Here is a 21,382-nt window from a genome sequence, read left to right on the forward strand (position 1 = left end):
AAATTTTCTTTACATAAAACAGCAATTCTTAAATTTAAAGTCATTGTTTTGAGAGTGATAACACACCAACTAGCTCAAATTAGGTCTGAAGGGAGGATTTATTTTTGTTCATTTATTAACCTATTCCTTGTCATGATCACAGTAGTTAAACTAGGGTTTAGAGAACGTGATAACTTTGGCAAGCTGGCTGGTGCTGTTTTAGGAGATGATAGTTCTGCCCTCGTCAAAGGGTCAATAATGTGAAGAATTGTGAGCCACCTAACTAAATTCATCTGGAAAGGGAAATCAAACACAGTTAACAGGGCAGAGAGCTGATGCTCCAGAGATGTGCCTAAACCCAGGGAAGACAGGGAATTGTTACTGAGTCCCCTTCTGTTCTTATATCGTCCAAATGTTCTTGATGCTGAATTTACAACGATGACAGCACAACTTTGTATCCCTATCAAAATGGTGGACTTAGCATCTTGAATCACCAAGAATTGAAAGATTAAAGTCCTAAAGAAGCAGAAAACATTTCTCAATCTCTGTGGTCTATGAAAACTACGAATCTAGGGGTTATAGGAACTACCACTGTGACAATAATCATACCCGTGAATACTTGTTATACTTTAAAGAGATGAAAACCAGGTTCTTCTTGGCCAAGGCTAAAGATATTGACAGACCTTGTTGTTTGATATTGTATATTGAGGCTGATCAGAAATTTCAGATTCCCCAGTAATTCTGAGAAAATAAAACCCATTTACCTGACAATGTTTCCTGGATCTACCTCAATCATCCACATGCAACGCAGATTATTGTCATATGGAAAGGGATAACCAGGAGATAAGATTCTTCCTGAAGATTCTCCTTTAAAACGACCTCCACATTCAGCTAAAATAATAATAATAATAATAATAATAATAATAATAATAATAAATGAAGCCACGATTTAATGCCAATCTTTGCAAAACAATCTACGAATTTCTCAAAAATATATGTTTTTTCATCTTAAGGAAAATAAGGATTGACAATCCCTCTTCTTAAGACAATACATTTTGTATATACTTTCTCAGATGAATGTATTGATTGAAGCAATGATACACTAAAGAGTAAAACAATAAAGTCTCAAGTTAGATCACATAAAAGATAATAAGCTAGGGAATAAAAAAAGGACACACTCAAACACTCTGAGTTTAGGCATTCAAAGATTTTAAGATGTGTTGTTACATAATGATAATTTAAAAAGGGGAAACAGATGGCAAGTTGCTCACTGCTCGTTGGTTGTAGGCTGAATAATTTATCATCGTGCTACCCCACCTCTGAGAAAAACTAATCTTTACTGTGGTCCCTCAGGTCTTCTAAATTTCATTGTCCTTTTATTCCCCTTTAAATCACTCTAAACTCTTTCCTTTTTAACCTCCCCAAAGTCAAAGTGGCATTTTTATTAGATTTCTCACTTCAGTAAAATCTAGTTTAATTTAATGAGTCCTTAAATTTTATAAAACTTATCAAATCAAAAGTGTAGGTATTGTTATACAATATTTTTAAAAAATCTTTTGGGGGATTACCTCTCCATTTGAATGCTATTTAATATATGGGGATGTCTGTAGAGGTTTTATTTCAGTAAACAGATAATCTAGAAAGAATCCTCTGTACTGGAGATGACAGAAAATAAGTATTGCAGTTAGTATATTGTTCTACATCTCTAACCCCAGAAACAAGCATAACACTGTGTAATACATCATACATTTGAAAATTCTCCAGATTATTTCCTACCAAAAAGTAAACAAAAACAAAAAAAAATTTACTTTTTGCTTAAATATTTGAAGGCGCTCCTATATTTGTTTTTCTTGTTCTCTGCACTGTTTCGATCTTACATTCAATCACTGACTTAATCTTCTTGGTTTTGTTTTGGAAGAGCCCTAATGGCAATTGAATTTAATGTTCACAATGTATAGGCCCTATTCCTATAGGTAAATTTATTTCACAGATTTTACATATTCTATTTTACCACATTGTGATGATTAGTTTTACGTGTAAACTTGGTTAGGCTATAGTACCCAGGTATTTAATCGAACACTAGTGTTGATATGAAAGTATTTTAAAGAGGGGCGCCTGGGTGGCGCAGTTGGTTAAGCGTCCGACTTCAGCCAGGTCACGATCTCGCAGTCCGTGAGTTCTGGCCCCGCGTCAGGCCCTGGGCTGATGGCTCGGAGCCTGGAGCCTGTTTCTGATTCTGTGTCTCCCTCTCTCTCTCTGCCCCTCCCCTGTTCATGCTCTGTCTCTCTCTGTTCCAAAAATAAATAAAAAACGTTGAAAAAAATTAAAAAAAAAAAGAAAGTATTTTAAAGATTTTTTTTTAATGTTTATTTATTTTTGGAACAGAGAGAGACAGAGCATGAACAGGGGAGGGGCAGAGAGAGAGAGGGAGACACAGAATCAGAAACAGGCTCACAGAGCCCGACACGGGGCTCAAACTCACGGACTGTGAGATCATGACCTGAGCCGAAGTCGGATGCCTAACCGACTGAGCCACCCAGGCGCCCCATATATGAAAGCATTTTATAGATGTGGTTAATGTCTACAATGAGTTGGTGTTAATTAAAAGAAGTTATCCTTGATAATGTGGGTGGCCCTCATCTAGTCAATGGGAAGACCTTATGAGCAAAAAATAAGTGTTTTGGAAAAAAAGAAATTCTCCCTCACAACTGCAGAGTTGACCTCTGCCTGCATTTCCAGCCTTTTGACTTTCCCTATGTATTTTGGACTTGTCATCTCCCACAACTGCATGAGTCAATTCCTCAAAATAAATCTCTTAGATAGATAGATAGATAGATAGATAGATAGATAGATAGACACTTAGATACAAATACATATAGATAGATCAATCTAGATTTAGATATCCTATTCATTTTCTTTCACTGGAGAATGTTGACTGATACACTCACAGAGGACTAAGCAACTTGATTTTGTATTGCAGTGTTAATTCATAAGAACAAATTTGTTATTTTTTTAAGTAAATGAGATACCAGTATTTAAGATGTTGTCATCACTTGTTTAGATTTTTTCTCATATTTTAACAAAAATTGTGTTGGATAACCTTCAACTATGTAACTATATCAATTCATTATTACATTATTTCTTTATAATTATCACTTTTATGGTATACACTTACTATGAGAACAGATTTTATACTTTATTCCTCCAGATTAATTTTTAATCAATTAAAGGTCAAATTGGGGTTTTGTGTACTACGCTGTATGTTGAAATTTAACATAGTTCTTTTTTCTCCATATTTCTTTTCTACAAACATTACCTGTCATTTTGACTTCAAATAAGCCAGTGTGATATGCCATAACACTACAGCTCATATTTAAGAAAAGACTTATATTTGCAGTATAAAAATGAAATAGTGCTTAAAGAAGGTATATATGTTAAATCCTCTGGCTATGGTATTTCAAAAATTATTTGTTTGATCCATGTATAAGCTTCAGAAACACAATTATCTAGAAATAATCCATACAATTGCGAAAAAGTTTCTTATTTGACAGAGGCAAAGTGAGCACAAAAAATTAGGATGCTAGACCAGGTGGTAAGGCTATTAATTGTTGCCAGTAGAGAACACGATCTAATATAGAATCTCCTCTTCTGTTATCATAGTAATCACCGGCACAACATGCCATGTGTCCAACTGTCTTCAGCTGTTATTCCTGTCTATCCATCATTAAAAGGAAAAACAATATATAAGTTTACCCTTCTCATGAAATCTTGAACAGTATCAAGCCACTGAGTTTTGACTCAGGAAATTTGTAAATATGAAGTGCACTGATTTGTTACAAACAAAATTAATTCTGATCACGAACCAAATGTCCTTCCATTTACATAAAGTCTTTTAAAAAGTGAAGAATGTCTTTAGCTTGGTTCAACACATATAGAAAATATATTATTTTAAGTATATCTGGTTTCTGATTTTAATTTTAAGGACAGCATGGAAAATCAGTATTTACAAGTTTATAGTTTTGTGCAGTTATAATCCTTAATGCTTTTCTGAATATATTTCATATTCACATCAAAGAATACAACCTTAGAATTAGTGCTACATTTTTCTCATTACTAACGCCAGTGGGCTGACTGTTGGTCGTATTCCAGAATCCCAAGCTTTGTTAATTTAGGTTGATTAGTATTTAGATATTATCCTCGTAATCTATCCAAAATCAGATGTCATCTGAAAAGAAAGGACTATGATTGCATTTTGGTTAGATAAAAACATGTTTGCTTCCTACGTGAATCAATGTTTGAATAAACCAACAGAGGTCTTGTGGCATCAAAAAACACAGTGCAATTAGTTGCAAGGCCTTTAAAGACTGGAATTTCATTTTTCTATTTGCATTCTAGTAGGTTTTGTGGAGATTCCTATGTTAACCATATCAACTAACAAAGATACAAATTTGGAAGGTTTAAGTTTCCAAACTCATCAAATTATATACATTAAATATGTGCTGCAGTATTAAGATATCAGTTATACCTTAATAAAGCTGTGATTTTTTTTTAATTTAGGTCAATTTTATTCATGTGGGCCTGAGGCAGAATGGATTTGTGCTTCTACAAATACCAGCAAGAAGTAAGAATGGCTGAAGAATAAGGAGTGTTTGCTCCCTATTTAAGAAGTCAGTGTTTTGTTAAAATGTTTCCTTTTGTTGTTCTGGTATTCCAGCCTGGGACCTATTTGGTCTTTGGAGCAGAAAAAAACAAAAGAAAACAACAAGAAAACAGACACCTTTGTCAACACATTTCTGTCTACCTTCCTACTCACACAAACCCAGTCATTCACTAATTGATCTATAAGATGGTACTAGTCCTCCAGTTGTGCAGTGAGAGAAAATGATCTATATACACAATAACATAAGGTATATGTTGCCTCTTTTTATTGAAATTGGTTAGTTATGCTACATACACATAAGAAAAGCCCATGTACTTCCTCAGATTTTTGAAAATCTATATACATATATAAAGAAAACCTTTGAAGTTTTTGAGAATAGGTTTATTGTTTTTTAATCTACCTTGATACCAGGACAGGTGCTCATTTTATTAAAACAAACCTAGTCAATGTGATTCCATAAATATGTATGACAAGTCTTAACATATTTTTATAGTGAATTAAATTTTGTATCAAGATAGGAGAAAGAATGACTTGATACAAAAAAAATGTACTCATCGACAAACTTATGAAAACGACGCTTTCACTTTCCATTAATTTCCTCCAACAAATTTGAGCTATGAGTTCATTAACTTCATGATTTAAGCTGTGAGCTGTGCGTGAACAGATAAAATCACTTGAAAAGAGACAGCGTATTTGGATAGCACTCCCAAAGAAATATTTATGAAAATATAAGAGTATCTTACCAATACAGGAAGGTAGAGGATAGTCCCATGCCCTTCTCTCCCCTGTCATGCATTTGAGAAGGCTACTCCCGTGGAGAGTATAGCCTGGATTGCATCCATAAATAATAGTGCTCCCAGCAAAGTGGCCTTGGTCACTGATCTTGTATCCAAATTGTGGAATACCAGGATCCTCACAGTGTGAAAGTTCAAAACCTGTGATAAGGATACAGAGTCATTAAAGGCAACATTTAACAGGAAGATTTAAAATTATACCAACAGTCTTTGATTATTTTTAGTATAATTACATACCTTTTCCTACTTGTATTACTCTTACAATATTCAATTTTGATAGTATATATACAGCATCCATAAAGTTATTTTCTTGAAAATTAGAATTTGTTGTAATTTGATTGGTTGATTGTAATTTTAAAGTTTATCAGTGATACCCCATGGTCTATTATATAACTATATTGTGGCTTGTAGCACTAAGCCTCTCGCTTACCTCAAGTGAATTGCGGCTAATAATAAATTCTGACCAATGTGACTACTAGAGTCACGTCATCAAAATTTAAAAATTTTGACAAAACATGTCCAATAATTGTCCAATTCACAGATATGTCCACTGCAAATGTAACCGTAGATTGCTTTACTTTGATAGTATTAGAAGACAATGATAGTCTCATATTGAAAACATAGTTTTTCGAGACATAATAATAGTATTCAGCTTTAAGAACTCGGAATCTTTATATCCTGCCCCCTCCAAAATGTATAGCTTTCAGAAATTCTCACAAGAAAACAAAAACAAATCGAAGCAGCATGTTATTCTGTGGTACAAAGAAACTACGTTTGTGTTCAGCAGAGTTTGGGCTTTCTGCATGAATTTTGCTGGAAACTTTATTTCCTGAGATAAGAGTAGCACTGGAGAAGTTAATTTACAACCACCCGTACCAGGAGTGAGAGAACGCCAGAGAGCTTTACCTGACTCCAGAGGACGTTTGTGTTTGCACCAAGGGGGAGAACGAGATGACTTACAGACATCTCTAGGTTATAAAAACTGGAGACATAGGCTAATCTGGCTCTTAGAGAAATGTATTTACATTCTGAGGCTAAAAAAAAAAAGAGAACTCAAGATCCTTTCCATCCCATCTCCAAGCAGCAAAGTTCTTTCTTCCTGCTTTCAGGAGAGGAAGGCAAGATAGCTGCCTTAAGCAGAGCATGTCCATTTTTCCTCAGGCCTTGTCACTGGCCACCCGTGCAGATTTTTCCATCTGATTTCCATCATGTTACTACAGGGGTAAGGAGTAGGTCAGAAGTGTGTGGGGCATACCGGTATTATTATTATATTATTTAAATAACAACTATTAATCTGTTTAGATCCAGAAGATCTTGTGTCCATATGCAGAATAAAGTCAACAAAAGTGAATATTAAAAACAACAGTCAGCACAGTTCACTATTAAGATCCTGAAAGAACTGGAAAAGGATACCTCATAATATAAATTAAACACGATAGTAGCAATCAAAATCTAGGCTCCTTAGCCATAGAGTTCTTGTCTTTAATGTTTTACCAAGTGTATAACTATAAGATAAATGATAGAGTGAATGTACCAAAGATAATTAGGTGCTATTTACACCAGTTATAGCTTACTAGACCAGAGGACTATACAGAGTATTCCAGATAGCCTTATGAGATAGGAAAACCTGTGACTTCAAGACAAATAATGCTGGAGAAGAAAAAATGTTATGTGTATAAATCATAGGATAATCAAAAAGCAGTCTCTGTCTCCTTTATAGGCACAGATCCTTGACCAAATTAATCTAGATTTGAACTAGAACAACAACAACAAAAGCATGCATTATCTCATATATGTCAAATCACTAATTTGCATCATTGACTTCCTAGAATGTCAAAACATACATTAAATCACTAGAATTTGCACATATCCAAGTACTAAATACATATTGTAACTTCAGCATTTTGAGGGATACATTATCTATCAGAGGAAGGAGCCCTTCCTACTCTCTTCTATGGGGTATTAACCATTTTTTCTCCTGTTAGCTCAGAGAAATACTTTACACATTTTAATTAATTTACAATCATTTGCTTCTTTTCTTTGTTTTTCTATAGAGTAGAATTATTTCAATTTTCCCCTCTTTCCCACAATGACTTCCCAGCATAAATCTTGGCACACGGCAGATGTGTAATAATTTCTATGGATGGATGTGGATTATTAGAGGCAATTATCTCAAGGAGATAACTGAGGAAGAAACTAAAATAATGCTGATGAGAAACTGAAGTTTATGAAACAATTAAAAAAATCTTCAGGAATTTCCCTTATGGATCAATTTGTGACAGCTCTGTTTGGGTGAAAATATGTTAAAATAAAGCAAATATAAATGGCATCAGAAACAGAGCCCAACAACAAGTCAGAAGTCACTAACTCAAATCGTGACATAAATGAGATATAAAGATACACGGTCAAGCAAGCCAGTCTTTCAAACATAGAAACAGAAATGGCAGAAGTAGCAACTTTACATTTTCAGGACACATTACTTTGCATGAATCTGCATACTTAATACTACATTTAAAGTGTTCTTGCTCAAAAATTACAAGTTTGTGTGCCTTCTACCAGACAAAATATTCAGTTTATCATTCAAAATGCAGCCACTTCTGAGTTTTACCGTATATCATTTATCAAAATAAAAATGGAAATCAAGCTCTCTTTTCAAGGTTCATTACCAAATTCATCCTTCCTTAATTTGAATGTTCTGTAAATGTGGTTGGCAATTGCTGGTGATGAGGTAAAATGGAGATATTCTTTGTAAATTAAGATAATTTATAATACTTTGCATTGTAGATGAAAATGCACATGGACAATACTATATAAGCTACAAAGCACAACATAATTTAGTCCAATTTGGTGGAATTATTGTTGCCTATTCATAAATATTCAGATCTGTCTTATCTTTATGGAAACATTCAGCTGCCAGTCTTTTCATTGAAAAGCTCAAATACTTGAAACTGACAATTAAATAAAGATGTGTATGAAAAATCATATATGCTATAAATATTCACCATTCCTTGTAAAATTTGATACTCTGATGAAATGAAAATTTCTAGAGCACAAAATGAACTGAAAATCCCCATTACCTAAATCCTTTTGACTTAATGAATAACTTCAACAGAGATTTAATTCCTTTCCTGCTACTATGTAGTATAAGGATTTCTAATTTATTTTTAAGTTGTTATTGGAAACCTACAAAAGACTACAAAGGATAACATAACTTCACCATCTGGCTCTATCAGATTCTACTATCATAGTAGCTTCAGATAAAAATTAATATTATTTCTTATTAATATTCATATTGATTCATATTAATATCAAGAAATAAATATTATAAAACAAGTAAAGCTCCTTTTTGTTCCCTTCTCAACCACTTTCAGATTTTCCCTACCAAGAGCTAGTAAATATTCTGAATTAATGTATTCTTCTCATACCTATTATATATATATATTTATATATATGTATATTTATATATATATACTTATGTATATTTATATATGTATATTTTATATTGTATTTATTTATTTTGAGAGAGGGAGAGGGAGAGCATGCATGTGCATGAGTAGGGGAGGGGCAGAGAGAGAGAGACAGAGAATCTCAAGCAGGCTCTGCACGCTGCTAGTGCAGAGCCCCATGTGGGGTTCTATCCCATGTACCGTGAGATTATGACCTGAGCCAAAATCAAGAGTCGGACCCTCAAACAACTGAGGCACCCAGGTGCCCCCTATTTTCATCACATATCTATGTCTATGAACACTATATAGAATGTTTTGCAAGTTATTTATACACTTTATAAACTATGAAATTATTTTAAAAATTCTTCTGAAACTATTTTTGCCAACATTGTGTTTTTATCTTTACACACACACACACACACACACACACACACACACACACACACATTTTATTCATTTTAACTACTCTGTGGTATTTCATTAGAAACTTACTACAAAATTGATTTATTTATTTTCTAACTGATGAACTTTTACATTGTTTCCCATTATTCCCTGCTACAAAAAGGCTATACTTTTTGTCTCCTTTTGCACAAATGTAAGCGTTACTATAGGGCATGTACCACGTAGGGATGCAGAGCTCACTTTGTCCTAAAGATTGCATCAAAATCTGCTAATCTGATATTCAACTTCTTCCTTGATCTACTGAGAGATGAATAGTTTAATTCCTACCTCCACATAATTTCTATTCCATTTGATTATGAACAACAGCTGTGTATTCACATGGGGGGATGTCATATGGTCAGTAAAAGAGTACAAATAATACAATAAGGCAGATGGCTTAGAAATATAAATGGTATTTGAAAACTCACTCTTTGAATATAAGTCAGCATTTTTGATGGAACTTAAAACGAGATCTTTATACGCTTTATTTTTTTGAAACTCAGTTAAAATGTAAATATGTTTTTAATATTCTAAAAGTTACCTTATAGAGTATTTCATGGTGAATTAAAGTATGTTAATTGCATAGACTAAAAGTAAACACCGTCAAATTGTTAAATAAAAAGGGAGATAGATTGTTAATAAGAGAACTGAGAAAGCATGCTAGCTAAATACAGTTGAGGATGACATGTGAAACTAAAAACATTAATTCAAGTTTAAATAATAACGCAAGGAGACAAAGATCATTCTATCATAATTTTAATCTCTATAGAATTCTTTGGTGAATTTGGTTCATAATATTTAATGGAATCTTTAAGAATTATAGTTAATGTTTGATTAGTAAATTCTACTTAGGCCATGAATATTGCAAGAAAAAGTCTTATTTTAGAATTCTTTATATTCATACGAAGATGTGTACAAAACATAATGTCAATGTTGTCACTTTAAAATTCGCAAGCAGGAAAGAGTCCACAGTCACAGTCACCCATGGCAACTATGACAATCCTCTTTGATTCAGAGATGACAAAGAATATAATAGGAGGGATGCCTGGGTGGTTCAGTCAGTTGAGCATCTGACTCTTGATTTTGGCTCAGGTCATGATCCCAGGGTTGTGGAATTGAATCCCACATCCGGCTCCACACAGCGTGGAGTATGCTTGAGAGTCTCTCTCTCTTTCTCTCTCTGTCTCTCTGTCTCTCTGTCTCACTTTCTCTACCCCTCTCCCCTGCTTGTGCTCACTCTCTCTTTCTTTCTAAATTAAAAAAAATATGTTTTTAATTTAAAAAGAAAGAATGTAATAGGAATAAAGAGAAGAAAGTTTTATATGACTACACATTCCATTTTTTTCATGCGTCAAACTAATTTAAAAAAATGGCACACATGTATTTCTTACTCGTCAAACTCTAGGAAACATCAGACTTTGAAACCACAATCTTATACGAATGCTGTAAGAAGATAATCCTTACAGTTTTGAGGAACAGAAGTTAAACACTTAAATAAGCAAAGGTTTGTGGAAATGATTGTTATGTATTTCCAACTGAAAGAAAGGAGATATGGTAAAGAATTCTTTTTTTTTTCTTAATTGTCATTGCTCTAAATCCTACGTATAAAGTTCTGAGTAGAAAACACATTACTCACAGACTTTCCTATATTTTAATCTGTTGGGCATGAAAAAGTGAGTGATATTTTTAAATGTGCTAGTTTGTGTCTTGCACATCATATATTTGTACATCATTCTGGGATGGTGAGATCCAGCTTTGCCTGAATATTAATTTTTAACCATCAGCCACTTGGTATTTGGCCAAATGTATGGTTGGTGCATTCTAGACATATGTAGGAATGGAATTTTACTAAATATTGCCAAATTACCCTCCCAGGTGACTTTACCAACTTGCATTCCCTAAAGTTAAAAGAACAAATTGCCATCAGCACTTAGTATTACAGAGCTTTTTAATTTTTAGTAACCTTATGAATGTGTAATAACATATTATTTGGGGTTTAATTTTTCTCAATTTCTATTAGGATTTTTTTTGTTTGCTTTCTGACTACTTGAGGTTTCTTTACCATGAAACTTTCTTTTAGACTATTCTCTTATTAATTTGAAGGATTCTTTTCTATAGAGTTTATATTTTTTGTTACATATATTGTTAGTATCTCCTAGAAATGTCTCATCTTTTTACTTTATGGTGTGTTTTGCTATAGAGGTACTCAAAAACTACTTGATGACTGGGGATTGATCGGGAAAATAGAAGCCACTTAGTTTGAATTGCTAGGATTCCATACAAGAAATTAGAGGGAAAATATAAGAAATGCAGATGCAGCGAAGGTCAGAAGACCACTGCTGGCTTTCAGGAAATCCTGGCGTTCCCACACTCCCGCCTGCGGATGCTAGTGGAAAATAATAGCTTCTCCACTGATGCCACCTCTCAGCTCTCACAGGACTGGCTTTAATTGGCAGGATCTAAGTAGAGATCTTCACTGGCAAGAGTTGTCAGGTTTTTAGTCCCTACACTTCAGGGAAGTACTTACAAGGGCAGAGATGCTCCTGACTATTGACAGATTTTTGCTTGTATATCTTGTTTTGGACATCTTACTCCACCTTAAAGACGTAGCTTTAAGGTCTAGGCTACTCTTTTCTTTTCCCTAAATATTTTAATGTTTTGAGACCCACATATAATATTGCCTATGTAAATGACGGATAAGAAATATTTCTTTAATATTTTAGTTAGAATACTTTATACTACATAATGCAGCATTAGTCAGTACTTCCTTTATTACCTGGTTAATTTCAAGATTTAAACCGCAAAAGAAATGCCAAATACATCTGTTAAGTGGTCTAGAGGACAAAGAACCACATGGAGTAACTTTGCTGCTCCCTTGTAATTTACTTATTCTCTACTTGCATTTGCAGTCAATATATTATATCCAGAGAATAAAGTTAGAGTTAATAAATCATCTGATTATTTTTCATGACTAGCACTGCCAACAACATACTGGCAATTATATTGAACATTTTAAATAAGGATAATTTATTATATATTTGTAAGGTTAGTGCACAGAAAAGGTGTCACAAATTAGCTAATGCCCATCTTTAGTTTGAATATAAAATTTGAAACGGGCATGTTCCATGTGGATTTATGAATCATTTCAGGCAACATGACTGAGAGGCTAAAAGGGTCCAAATATATAGCTGAACTTTTCCCTTGGGATAATGAACATTTCTCCAATGGGCTTTTTAGTAAATTAAATGTACAGAGGTGATAACCAGAGGACATCTGAGCCCAGAGGTAGTGCCTAATGGCTGGGCATCATGGACATTTACCGGATCAGCTTTTGAAAAGACAATGTTATAATCCATCAAAAAGGTGTGATTTAGCTCTGTAATGGATGGTTGTTTAAAATACCCAATTACTTTCCACTGAATTAAAGTGGGATAACTACAAATGAAGAGAGCTAAAAGAATCTGTAATGAAGCATAACTTCAAGAAATAAAGTTTAAATACTACACATACTGCATTAAAGATACTAGGTCTAAGTTACTCCCCGACTGTAAGGGTAGCCAATAAGAAAGCATTCAGATTCTCAGGCATAAAGTGACAAAAGTGTATTTGGAAAGAATTGCATTTACTTTTAAAAACATTTGCTTTCTTCGTGATTATATAATGAATGGACAGTTGGAATAAAATGTACCTTAAAAAGGTCTTTTCTAAAATATTTCCTCATTTTTATCTCAGCCAAATGTGTTTCTCTGTACTCAAAGCTGGAAATAACCAGACAACCACACAAGTCAACAAAATGGATAATAGAAAGATAGAGAGTGACTACTGTGACATAGGATACCTGTCATTATAAGGGTGGTCACCAAAGGCCTCTTTATGCTAACACTAGAGTTGTGAGGAGACAGGCAAGTGGGATTAATCTGAATTGGATTATCTTCTGTATTTGCCTTGAATGTGCTTCACATGATCTTTCTAGTCTCTGTGCCTGTCTTCATCCTATTCTTTGCCCAGAATACTCTCTACCATTTCTTTTTTTGACCTGCCAATCCAACCTAAAAAACTACCTCATTCATGAATCCTTACTTGACTGCCCTAGAGTCAACTGACTCCTTTCCTGTCTCCAGTTCTCTCAATGTGGAGCCTGGGGATTCCTCTGTATCACAAAGGGTTCTCTCAGATGTTTCAGAGAAAAAGTGTGGATAATTCTAAGGAGGAACATAACACAGAATGGCAGGGTGGAGTTAGATTGAGAAATAGATTCTTATACAAAAACATGGTCTTTTACATTCTTTTCTCATGTTTGGGCATCTTAGCAAATTCTTTTATGTTCGTAAATTAGTAACTGCCTCTAAGAAGTTTATGAATATTTAAAATATGTGCCCTAGTAGAATCTTCTTCTATAACACAAAAGCATTTTTATAAAATCAGTATTCAGACCACATATTAATTTACCAAGAATATGTAAAAAACATGTGATTGAACTAAACTGACTGTAGACATTATGAGAGGAAATGGCCCCTGAAGAACTATGCACAGTATGTTTGTAAAAAAGTATAACCACAGTAGAGTGTGATAGCTGCTATATTAGTTGCAAATATAAACTACTGCAAGAGGCATGTTAAAAAGTCGGCTAACTCTGGCTGAAGGAAGGTAAGCAGCAGTGGGGAAATATTGAAGAGGAGTCTTAGCTCGAAGGCTCAGTTGATGATTCAGGTTGGGGCATACCAATAATTGTTAACCTGGAAGAGAAAGCAGCCTATGGCTGGAAATGAAAATACATTTGGAGGATGGGCACAAGTTTCTGTCAAAGCTAGGATATCTGTGGTTAACTATTAAGATCATTGTAGATATGTAGAAAGACCACCACTGTAAAAAACCAGAAGTAATCCTTAAGAACAAATACAATAAATAATAGCCGTGTTACTAGTTCCAGGAGCCTCCCCAGCAGAAGGGCTCAGAACACAGCTGTCAACTCAGAAAATCATAGGACCCTTCACTGACCTGGTGATATCCAGAGACAACTTGGAAATAGGCGTATATACATTTTAGTTTAGTTCAGAGACTGAAAAGTATTTATACATATATATTTACGCTTTTAAAAGAATAATTGCTTTTCTATTCTCTTCCCAATTCTATAGCTTTCCATCTTCATAGAGACACACATTCTATAATGAAAAACTAGAGTCATTAAGAAGAGTGACTTCAAATATTTGCTTTTTAAGATCTCTCTTTCTGACATCTAGTAGCTCATACCAATGAGAATAAAGTCAATGATTTTATTCATTCCAGACACCTAAGCAACCCACACAGTTTTAAATGCAGGTACGTCCTACAATGTCCAGTATCTTTGCATCAGTAATCTCAAGTTACAAAGAATTTAAATATCCAAAAAGGAAATCTAGTTTCTTTTTTTTCCCTGTGACACCCATTAACATTTTAGACAAGGAGAAATGCAAAATGATGCAGAGCAAAGAAAGATCATTATGTAAACATTGAGCCATATCTTGAAAAATGTCAGCATCTTTGTTAGAAAACAGAGAAAGGAAAAGAGAAAAGCAGATAAAAAAATGTGCCCTTCTGAGCAGATTGCACCAATTATATTCGAGCAATAATTCTCAATATTATTACTTTTAATATATCACCTGGTAATATCTGTAAACACAGTTTGCTTGGATTTTCATTTGTCTTTGGAAGTACTTCATAAAAAACTGCATTGTGCACAATAGTTCTCAGGATTCAGACACATGAATTGAACATTCATTTTGTTAATTTATGTTTTGATACCCTATTGGTGTAACAATTCTAGCACAGGTAGAAAAAAGCCTTGAAATAAACAGGGAGCAAGAGTAATCTCTTAGTTATACGCACCAGATTTTTAAATACAATTTTAATGTGATATACTCTCTTGTCTCCTACTTCTCATATAATTAGGAAAGAATATTTTCACAAACAATAATTTGATTCAAATTCCCTTTAGGATCCCGTGTGAGTATCTTTCATGGTGTAACCTTTTTAATTTCCTAATTTCTGTAATAGTTTCGATTCATCTTATTTCTTGAGAAAATTTATAGAAGTCATCAGATTTTTTTCAAATATCTAAAAGTAAAGATTTCTGAATGTTTCTGTTTTATTTTGCTAAATTAAATGAGTATTCTGACCTTCCAAGAACTAATTTGATCTGATAGATTATACAGTTGTTAAACACACAGCTAGTAACCACCGCAGGTTTATATGTGATTTACTTTCTTAGTGTACTGTCTTATAGAGTAGGAACTCAATAAATATATTACTTGAATATAATTTATTGTTGATAGATACAATTAGTCTATTTCTTATATTATGGTACTGGTATAAAATAAATTCATTTATTCATATAAAACATGGATGTAACCCACCAAACTTTAAACTTCTACTTAATTGTTAGAATAGCCAATTGGAGTATAATGCAATAGTTCCGTATGAATTTATTTTTAATAAAGCAATTCAACACATAAGCAAAACAAAATAAAACCTTAACTCTAATGTAAACTCATCAGAAACCATCCAGTTATCATTAATGACTATCCAACTATAACTACCACACATAGGTTGTGTGAATTTTGCAAACACTGAATTTCCATCTATTAAAAAAATAAGAAATAAGTATTTATTAAATATCAAACTTGGAGAATATTGCTATTTTAAAAATACATAAATAAATAAGCCCAAAGTCACAAATTACTTAACCATTCTTAACCTTACTTGTTTCAACTGTGAAATTGCAACAGTTAGAATACCTGTAATTTATGGAATTGTTTTTAGGGCCAAATAAAATTACATATATTGAAGGCTATTCTAAACTTCAAATTCTTGATCAAATGTTGGATATTACATCACCTGGTATATTATAATTGTTTAATAAATACTCAGCATCAGTGTTTGGCCTTTGTTTTCTTTTTTCTTTTTCTTCCAAAATACTTACTGGTATAGACAAGTTGAAAACCTTCATCTGTCCCTTCAGAATCAGAATTGAATTCTAGCCAGAGCTGATTTGAAGTGCTGCTAAGAGTCAAGCCTCGCATGGACGCACCAGTAAATGCACCTAGTAGATGAGTCGTTTTATCTTTTCCATCATAAATCTGCAAAATATTTATAATTAAAATGTAAATGTGCCAATAATAACCAACTCAAATCATTTATGAAGAAGAGGAAATTATTATACTCTTCCTAAATCAGGTCACTACATGCTCCCCAAGGACAATCACATATATTAATTCCTACATATATCAAGTTAAGAAGGTTGGAATCCACATGGATACTTTTAAAATTCCAAGCTCAGTAGACCTTAAGTTAACACTTGAACTCATATTATATAAATTTTGCTCTTATTATCAAAATAATGCTTTTTTATGGTAGACATTTAAAACTGAGAATACCAAAGGGGGTCTAGGTGGCTCAGTCAGTTAAGCGTCAGACTTCGGCTCAGGTCATGATCTCATGGTTCGTGAGTTTGATCCTTGCATCAAGCTCTGTGCTGACAGATCAGAGCCTGGAGCCTGTTTCAGATTCTGAATCTTCCTTTCTCTCTGCCCCTCCCCTGCTCACACTCTGTTTCTGTCTCTGTCTCTCTCTCTCTCTCTCAAAAATAAATAAACATTAAAAACATTTAAATTGAGATTACCCAGAGGCTCTTGGGTGGCTCAATCGGTTAAGCGCGTGACTCTTAATTTCGGCTCAGGTCATGATCTCACCACTCATGAGTTGGAGCCCTACATCAGGTTTTGCACTGGCAGCGGGGAGCCTGCTTGGGATTCTCTTGCTCCTTCTCTCTCTGCCCCTCCCCTACTCACTTTCTTTATCTTTCTCTCTCAAAATAAATAAATAAACTTTAAAAATAAGTAAACAAAATTGAGAATACCGACAGAAAGCCTGGTTTCCAAGGCTGGTTGGTTCTTTTTCTGCAACTTGCTCAAGGTTAGCCAAATGCTTATTTTTCTGATAACATAATTAATATAAAAAACGCTTGTTTCTTTTGCAATTTCTCTCATTTATTCATCTCCTTGAACTTAATCCATTTTTGACACGTAAAAAAATATATTAAATGAGTATCAAATGCTTTTAGAAACTAATTTAACATGACCAAAATATGCAAAACAAAATCGATAAGCTCTCAAATATCCCCACGTAATTCCATTTCTTCTGAAGGTATAACTTCTCATTGTATTCTAATTTGCTTTTCTTTTATCAGTGCATTCTAGACATCTCTCAGGGTCAGTAGATACAGATTCTGCCTTTTGAGAGCTGAGTAATAGTTCACACAGTGACATTACCACAAAGATCATTCCCATCTTAATAAGTTCAATTTTTTTGCTACCAAGAGCAATGCTGAAATAAACAATCTTTTACATATAACTTCACATTTTTTGATACTTGTATTTTCATAAGGAAGTTTTCCATATATGAGATTTCTGAACTAAAATATTCACGTATAGCAGATTGTTTCCAAAAGTGTATAGAAATTACACGAAAAGTTTACCGACATCGCATGTGACCATTCTTTTGCCCATAAGGCATGTATTTACAATGATGTATTAATTCTCCATTTACCTAAGGGAGTGAAAGTTGGTTATTGACCAATCTTATTCCATAATATTTAGTTCGAGGGTTGAATAAATGGTAATGAAGAGAAAAAGTTGAGAGATGCTGTTCAAAGTTACTTATCTCCTGCCTGAAACTGCTTTACTTTTAACCTGGTATTAGTGTAAAAATTGTGTTGCTGAACTCCTAATCCAGTTAACTTGCCAAGCACCAGTGTTCCTCGGAAATGGTATTCATTATGTTCATCTCATGTAAGAGATAACATTTAGATGGTACACAATGGAACTTTTTATTATTTTCGTATTAACCTGCATGATAGACTTTTCTTGGGCTAGATTGTTTGGCTTAATTTGGTAATACTTATAATGTTTTCTATAATTTATAAATGAAAACTCATGTATAATATAAATTTTTTTCTTCAAATTATCTTTATCAGGTTTTAATTTATGTTAACTTAATAAATTGGGAAATTTTCACTATATTTCTAATATCTGGATTTTCAAATGAAATTATTACATTTTTTTATTGACAGGCTCAAGATTTTTTCAACTCAAGGAAATGTCTTTGAGGTTTATTTAATTACTCCTTGCCTATATGATCTTTTTATTTTCTGCCTAGAATGCCTATTATTTGTGTATTAAGTCTCCAAAACTGTATTGTGAGTCCTTGTATTTCCTCTTCTTGTCCATCTTTCCCTCTGTATTATAGAGAATTTTCCACGGGATCTTCCACATGAACAATTAGATTTTCAGCAGTGACTAATACTCTCTTTTTAGGTCTTCTATTAAAATGGTAAATTTTAAAAGAATTTTTTAAAGTTTATTTATTTATTTTGAGAGAGAGAGAGCATGGGTGGGGAGGGGCAGAAAGGGAGAGCGAGAATCCCAAGGAGGCTCTGCACTGTCAGCACAGAGCCCAATGTGGGGCTTGAACTCACGAACCGTGAGATCATGACCTGAGCTGAAATCAAGAGTTGTACGCTTAAACAACTGAGGCACCCAGGTGCCCCTAAAATTGTAAATTTTAAAATCATTTGTCAAATTCTAGAAAGCTCTCCTCTCTCTCCCTCTCTCTCTCTCTTTCACTCTCTCCACTTATTGCATTAGCTTAACATATTTCAAAAATTTTAAATTTACTTTCAAATTTCTCTTAATGCTTCCACAGTTTGAATTTAATGTATGCTACCAGTTCCATGCATTTAGTTTGGTCTTTCTTCCCTCCAGTTACCGAATTTCCCTTAACCACATGTGTATGTATCTTTACTTATGTTTATGTTTCCTTATTATTGGTACAGGGTTTAAGTGTTATAAAGACTACACATAAAAATTTTATTTAACATGCTATACAAATGGAGCTTTTGTTTATGTCTCCTAGTGTCCTCTTCTAACCACATTACTCTATGTGTTTTCTGCACAGAAATTTTGAAGTCTCTATTGCCAGGACCTTCCTGCTCTTTCCCTTATTTATTGTATTAGCACAGAGAGAGAGGTAGAAATAGAGGGAGAAAGAAAGTGGTGACTGAGTTCAAACCAAAACGGTCATGGAATTGGTAACAGAAAACATTTTATTGGTCTCTTCCTTCTACTAAAATGTGTTCACAGTCGGGGCGCCTGGGTGGCGCAGTCGGTTAAGCGTCTGACTTCAGCCAGGTCACGATCTCGCGGTCCGTGAGTTCGAGCCCCGCGTCAGGCTCTGGGCTGATGGCTCGGAGCCTGGAGCCTGTTTCCGATTCTGTGTCTCCCTCTCTCTCTGCCCCTCCCCCGTTCATGCTCTGTCTCTCTCTGTCCCCCCAAAAAATAAATAAACGTTGAAAAAAAATAAAATAAAATGTGTTCACAGTGAACTAACAATAACAACAAAAGTGTGTTGTTTGAAGAGTATCTGAGTACCCCTAGATAGAGGGCTGCATGGACAAATTTCCTAAAATTATACAGAAGTACCTTGAAATCCCTGGTAGAACTTACCAGACAAATACATTTCTGCTTTAGTTATCAGCAAGAAGTTATTTGTCTTCAACGAAGCTGAACCAAACGTGGTTTGTTGGCTCAAGAATGTTTGTTGTTTGATTACCTAAGAGCCAACTTTTCATCTCTTAAGAATGGCGGTCACTAGTGATAATTCAGACACAAGGAAACACACTTTTGTGTCTGTGAGCTTCAAATGTTCAATATTCTCAGAAATCTGTTTCTGACTCGTATATAATAACTCATATATAATATAGTTCCTAAATCCTGTGTGTAGAGCTATACATCCACAACCAAACCATTTAACCAGCATCCAGTGGGTCTTATTTGTGGTTAATATTGCCTAAGTAACCCCAAAGAATATTTTCCTCTTATTTCTCTTTTCACCAGCATGTCATTTCATTCTCATGCTAAATATAAATAATTGTTTCTTGGATTCGCCTAGTTCTGCTTGTAAGTGTGGATGCACTGTAAAAACTTCATATGTCAAACAGCCAAATAAAGGGAAAATATACATTAAGTAACAAATCAATGCAAAAAAGTAAACAGAAATTACTTCTTGAATATTATTTTAGTTTTATTTATTTAAAAATCCCTTCTAATGTTTTTCTCAAATTTTCAGTAGTAATAAAAAAAAGTTGACTCATTGGAGAAACCCTTACTTTACACATGGAAATCATTCTGATATAGTATCATTTTAAAAAGTAACCAGATAATTAATTCAACTCATATTTAGTTCCATGTACTGTGTTAGGTGCTAGGAATAAAAAAAATAATAATAAGATATAATTAATTTTTTTTAACTGAGCCACCCAGGCACCCTAATCATTCTTAAACTGAAGGAGATGTAAAAGATATTGTCTGTCCCAAGAGAGACAATTACATTGGAGGCCAGTGTTATACTTTTTTCTTTTTCAAAAGAAACTATCTTTAAGATATAATTTTAAAAGCAATATTGAAAGAAAAGGGATTAAAAGAGTTAATATTAATATAGATATATATGTATCTTAAGCCTAGCAGGGAGGGTCTAATTCAGCACCAAAACTCACTGCAGTTTATTAAACAATGTAAAGTCAAAAGGTAGAAAACAAATACAAAAACATCACTATAATCATAAAAGTAAAATGAAGTGTGATAATTCAGTTATGAAATTTTGGAAGCATGCATAAAGTTATTAAATCAAGATGAAAAGCAAGTGTTACTTGGCAAGGATTTAAAAAAAGAAGAGTTTTATAGTAATGATAAAGCCAATGTTATTTGACTTGTAAATAAAGTACTTTAAATGTATTCAAACATGTATATGGAAACAAAGGCAACACAAAATGACAAATCAGTGTAGGCAAAGACAAATTACCTTGTAAATAAACATGGATGTAAGTATATAAATTTAAAAAATGTACATTTCATTTAAAAGTAAATTTACAGTACAGAGTGATTATATTGGATCTTATCAGAACCCATAGAAATTTTATTTGAGATCATTACTTCACATATTTCTGTTCTAATTAAGATCAGGATCTTTAA

The 21,382-nt window shown here is 33.6% G+C and overlaps 1 protein-coding gene across 7 annotated transcripts in view; it reads right to left on the minus strand.

Moving 5' to 3' along the window:
* CSMD3 (CUB and Sushi multiple domains 3) overlaps positions 1-21,382 on the minus strand; it is a 1,245,869-nt gene that overhangs the window by 317,542 nt on the left and 906,945 nt on the right. For all 7 annotated transcript variants that reach the window (XM_045049906.1, XM_019823045.3, XM_019823042.3 and 4 more), the window contains 3 exons: positions 16,279-16,435; positions 5,383-5,574; positions 744-870 (listed from right to left, as the gene is read on the minus strand). In XM_045049906.1, coding sequence (XP_044905841.1) covers positions 744-870; positions 5,383-5,574; positions 16,279-16,435 — 476 coding nt within the window. The remainder of the gene's footprint in view (positions 1-743; positions 871-5,382; positions 5,575-16,278; positions 16,436-21,382) is intronic.

Source organism: Felis catus, chromosome F2, assembly GCF_018350175.1.
Source record: "Felis catus isolate Fca126 chromosome F2, F.catus_Fca126_mat1.0, whole genome shotgun sequence".
Lineage (NCBI taxonomy): Eukaryota > Metazoa > Chordata > Mammalia > Carnivora > Felidae > Felis > Felis catus.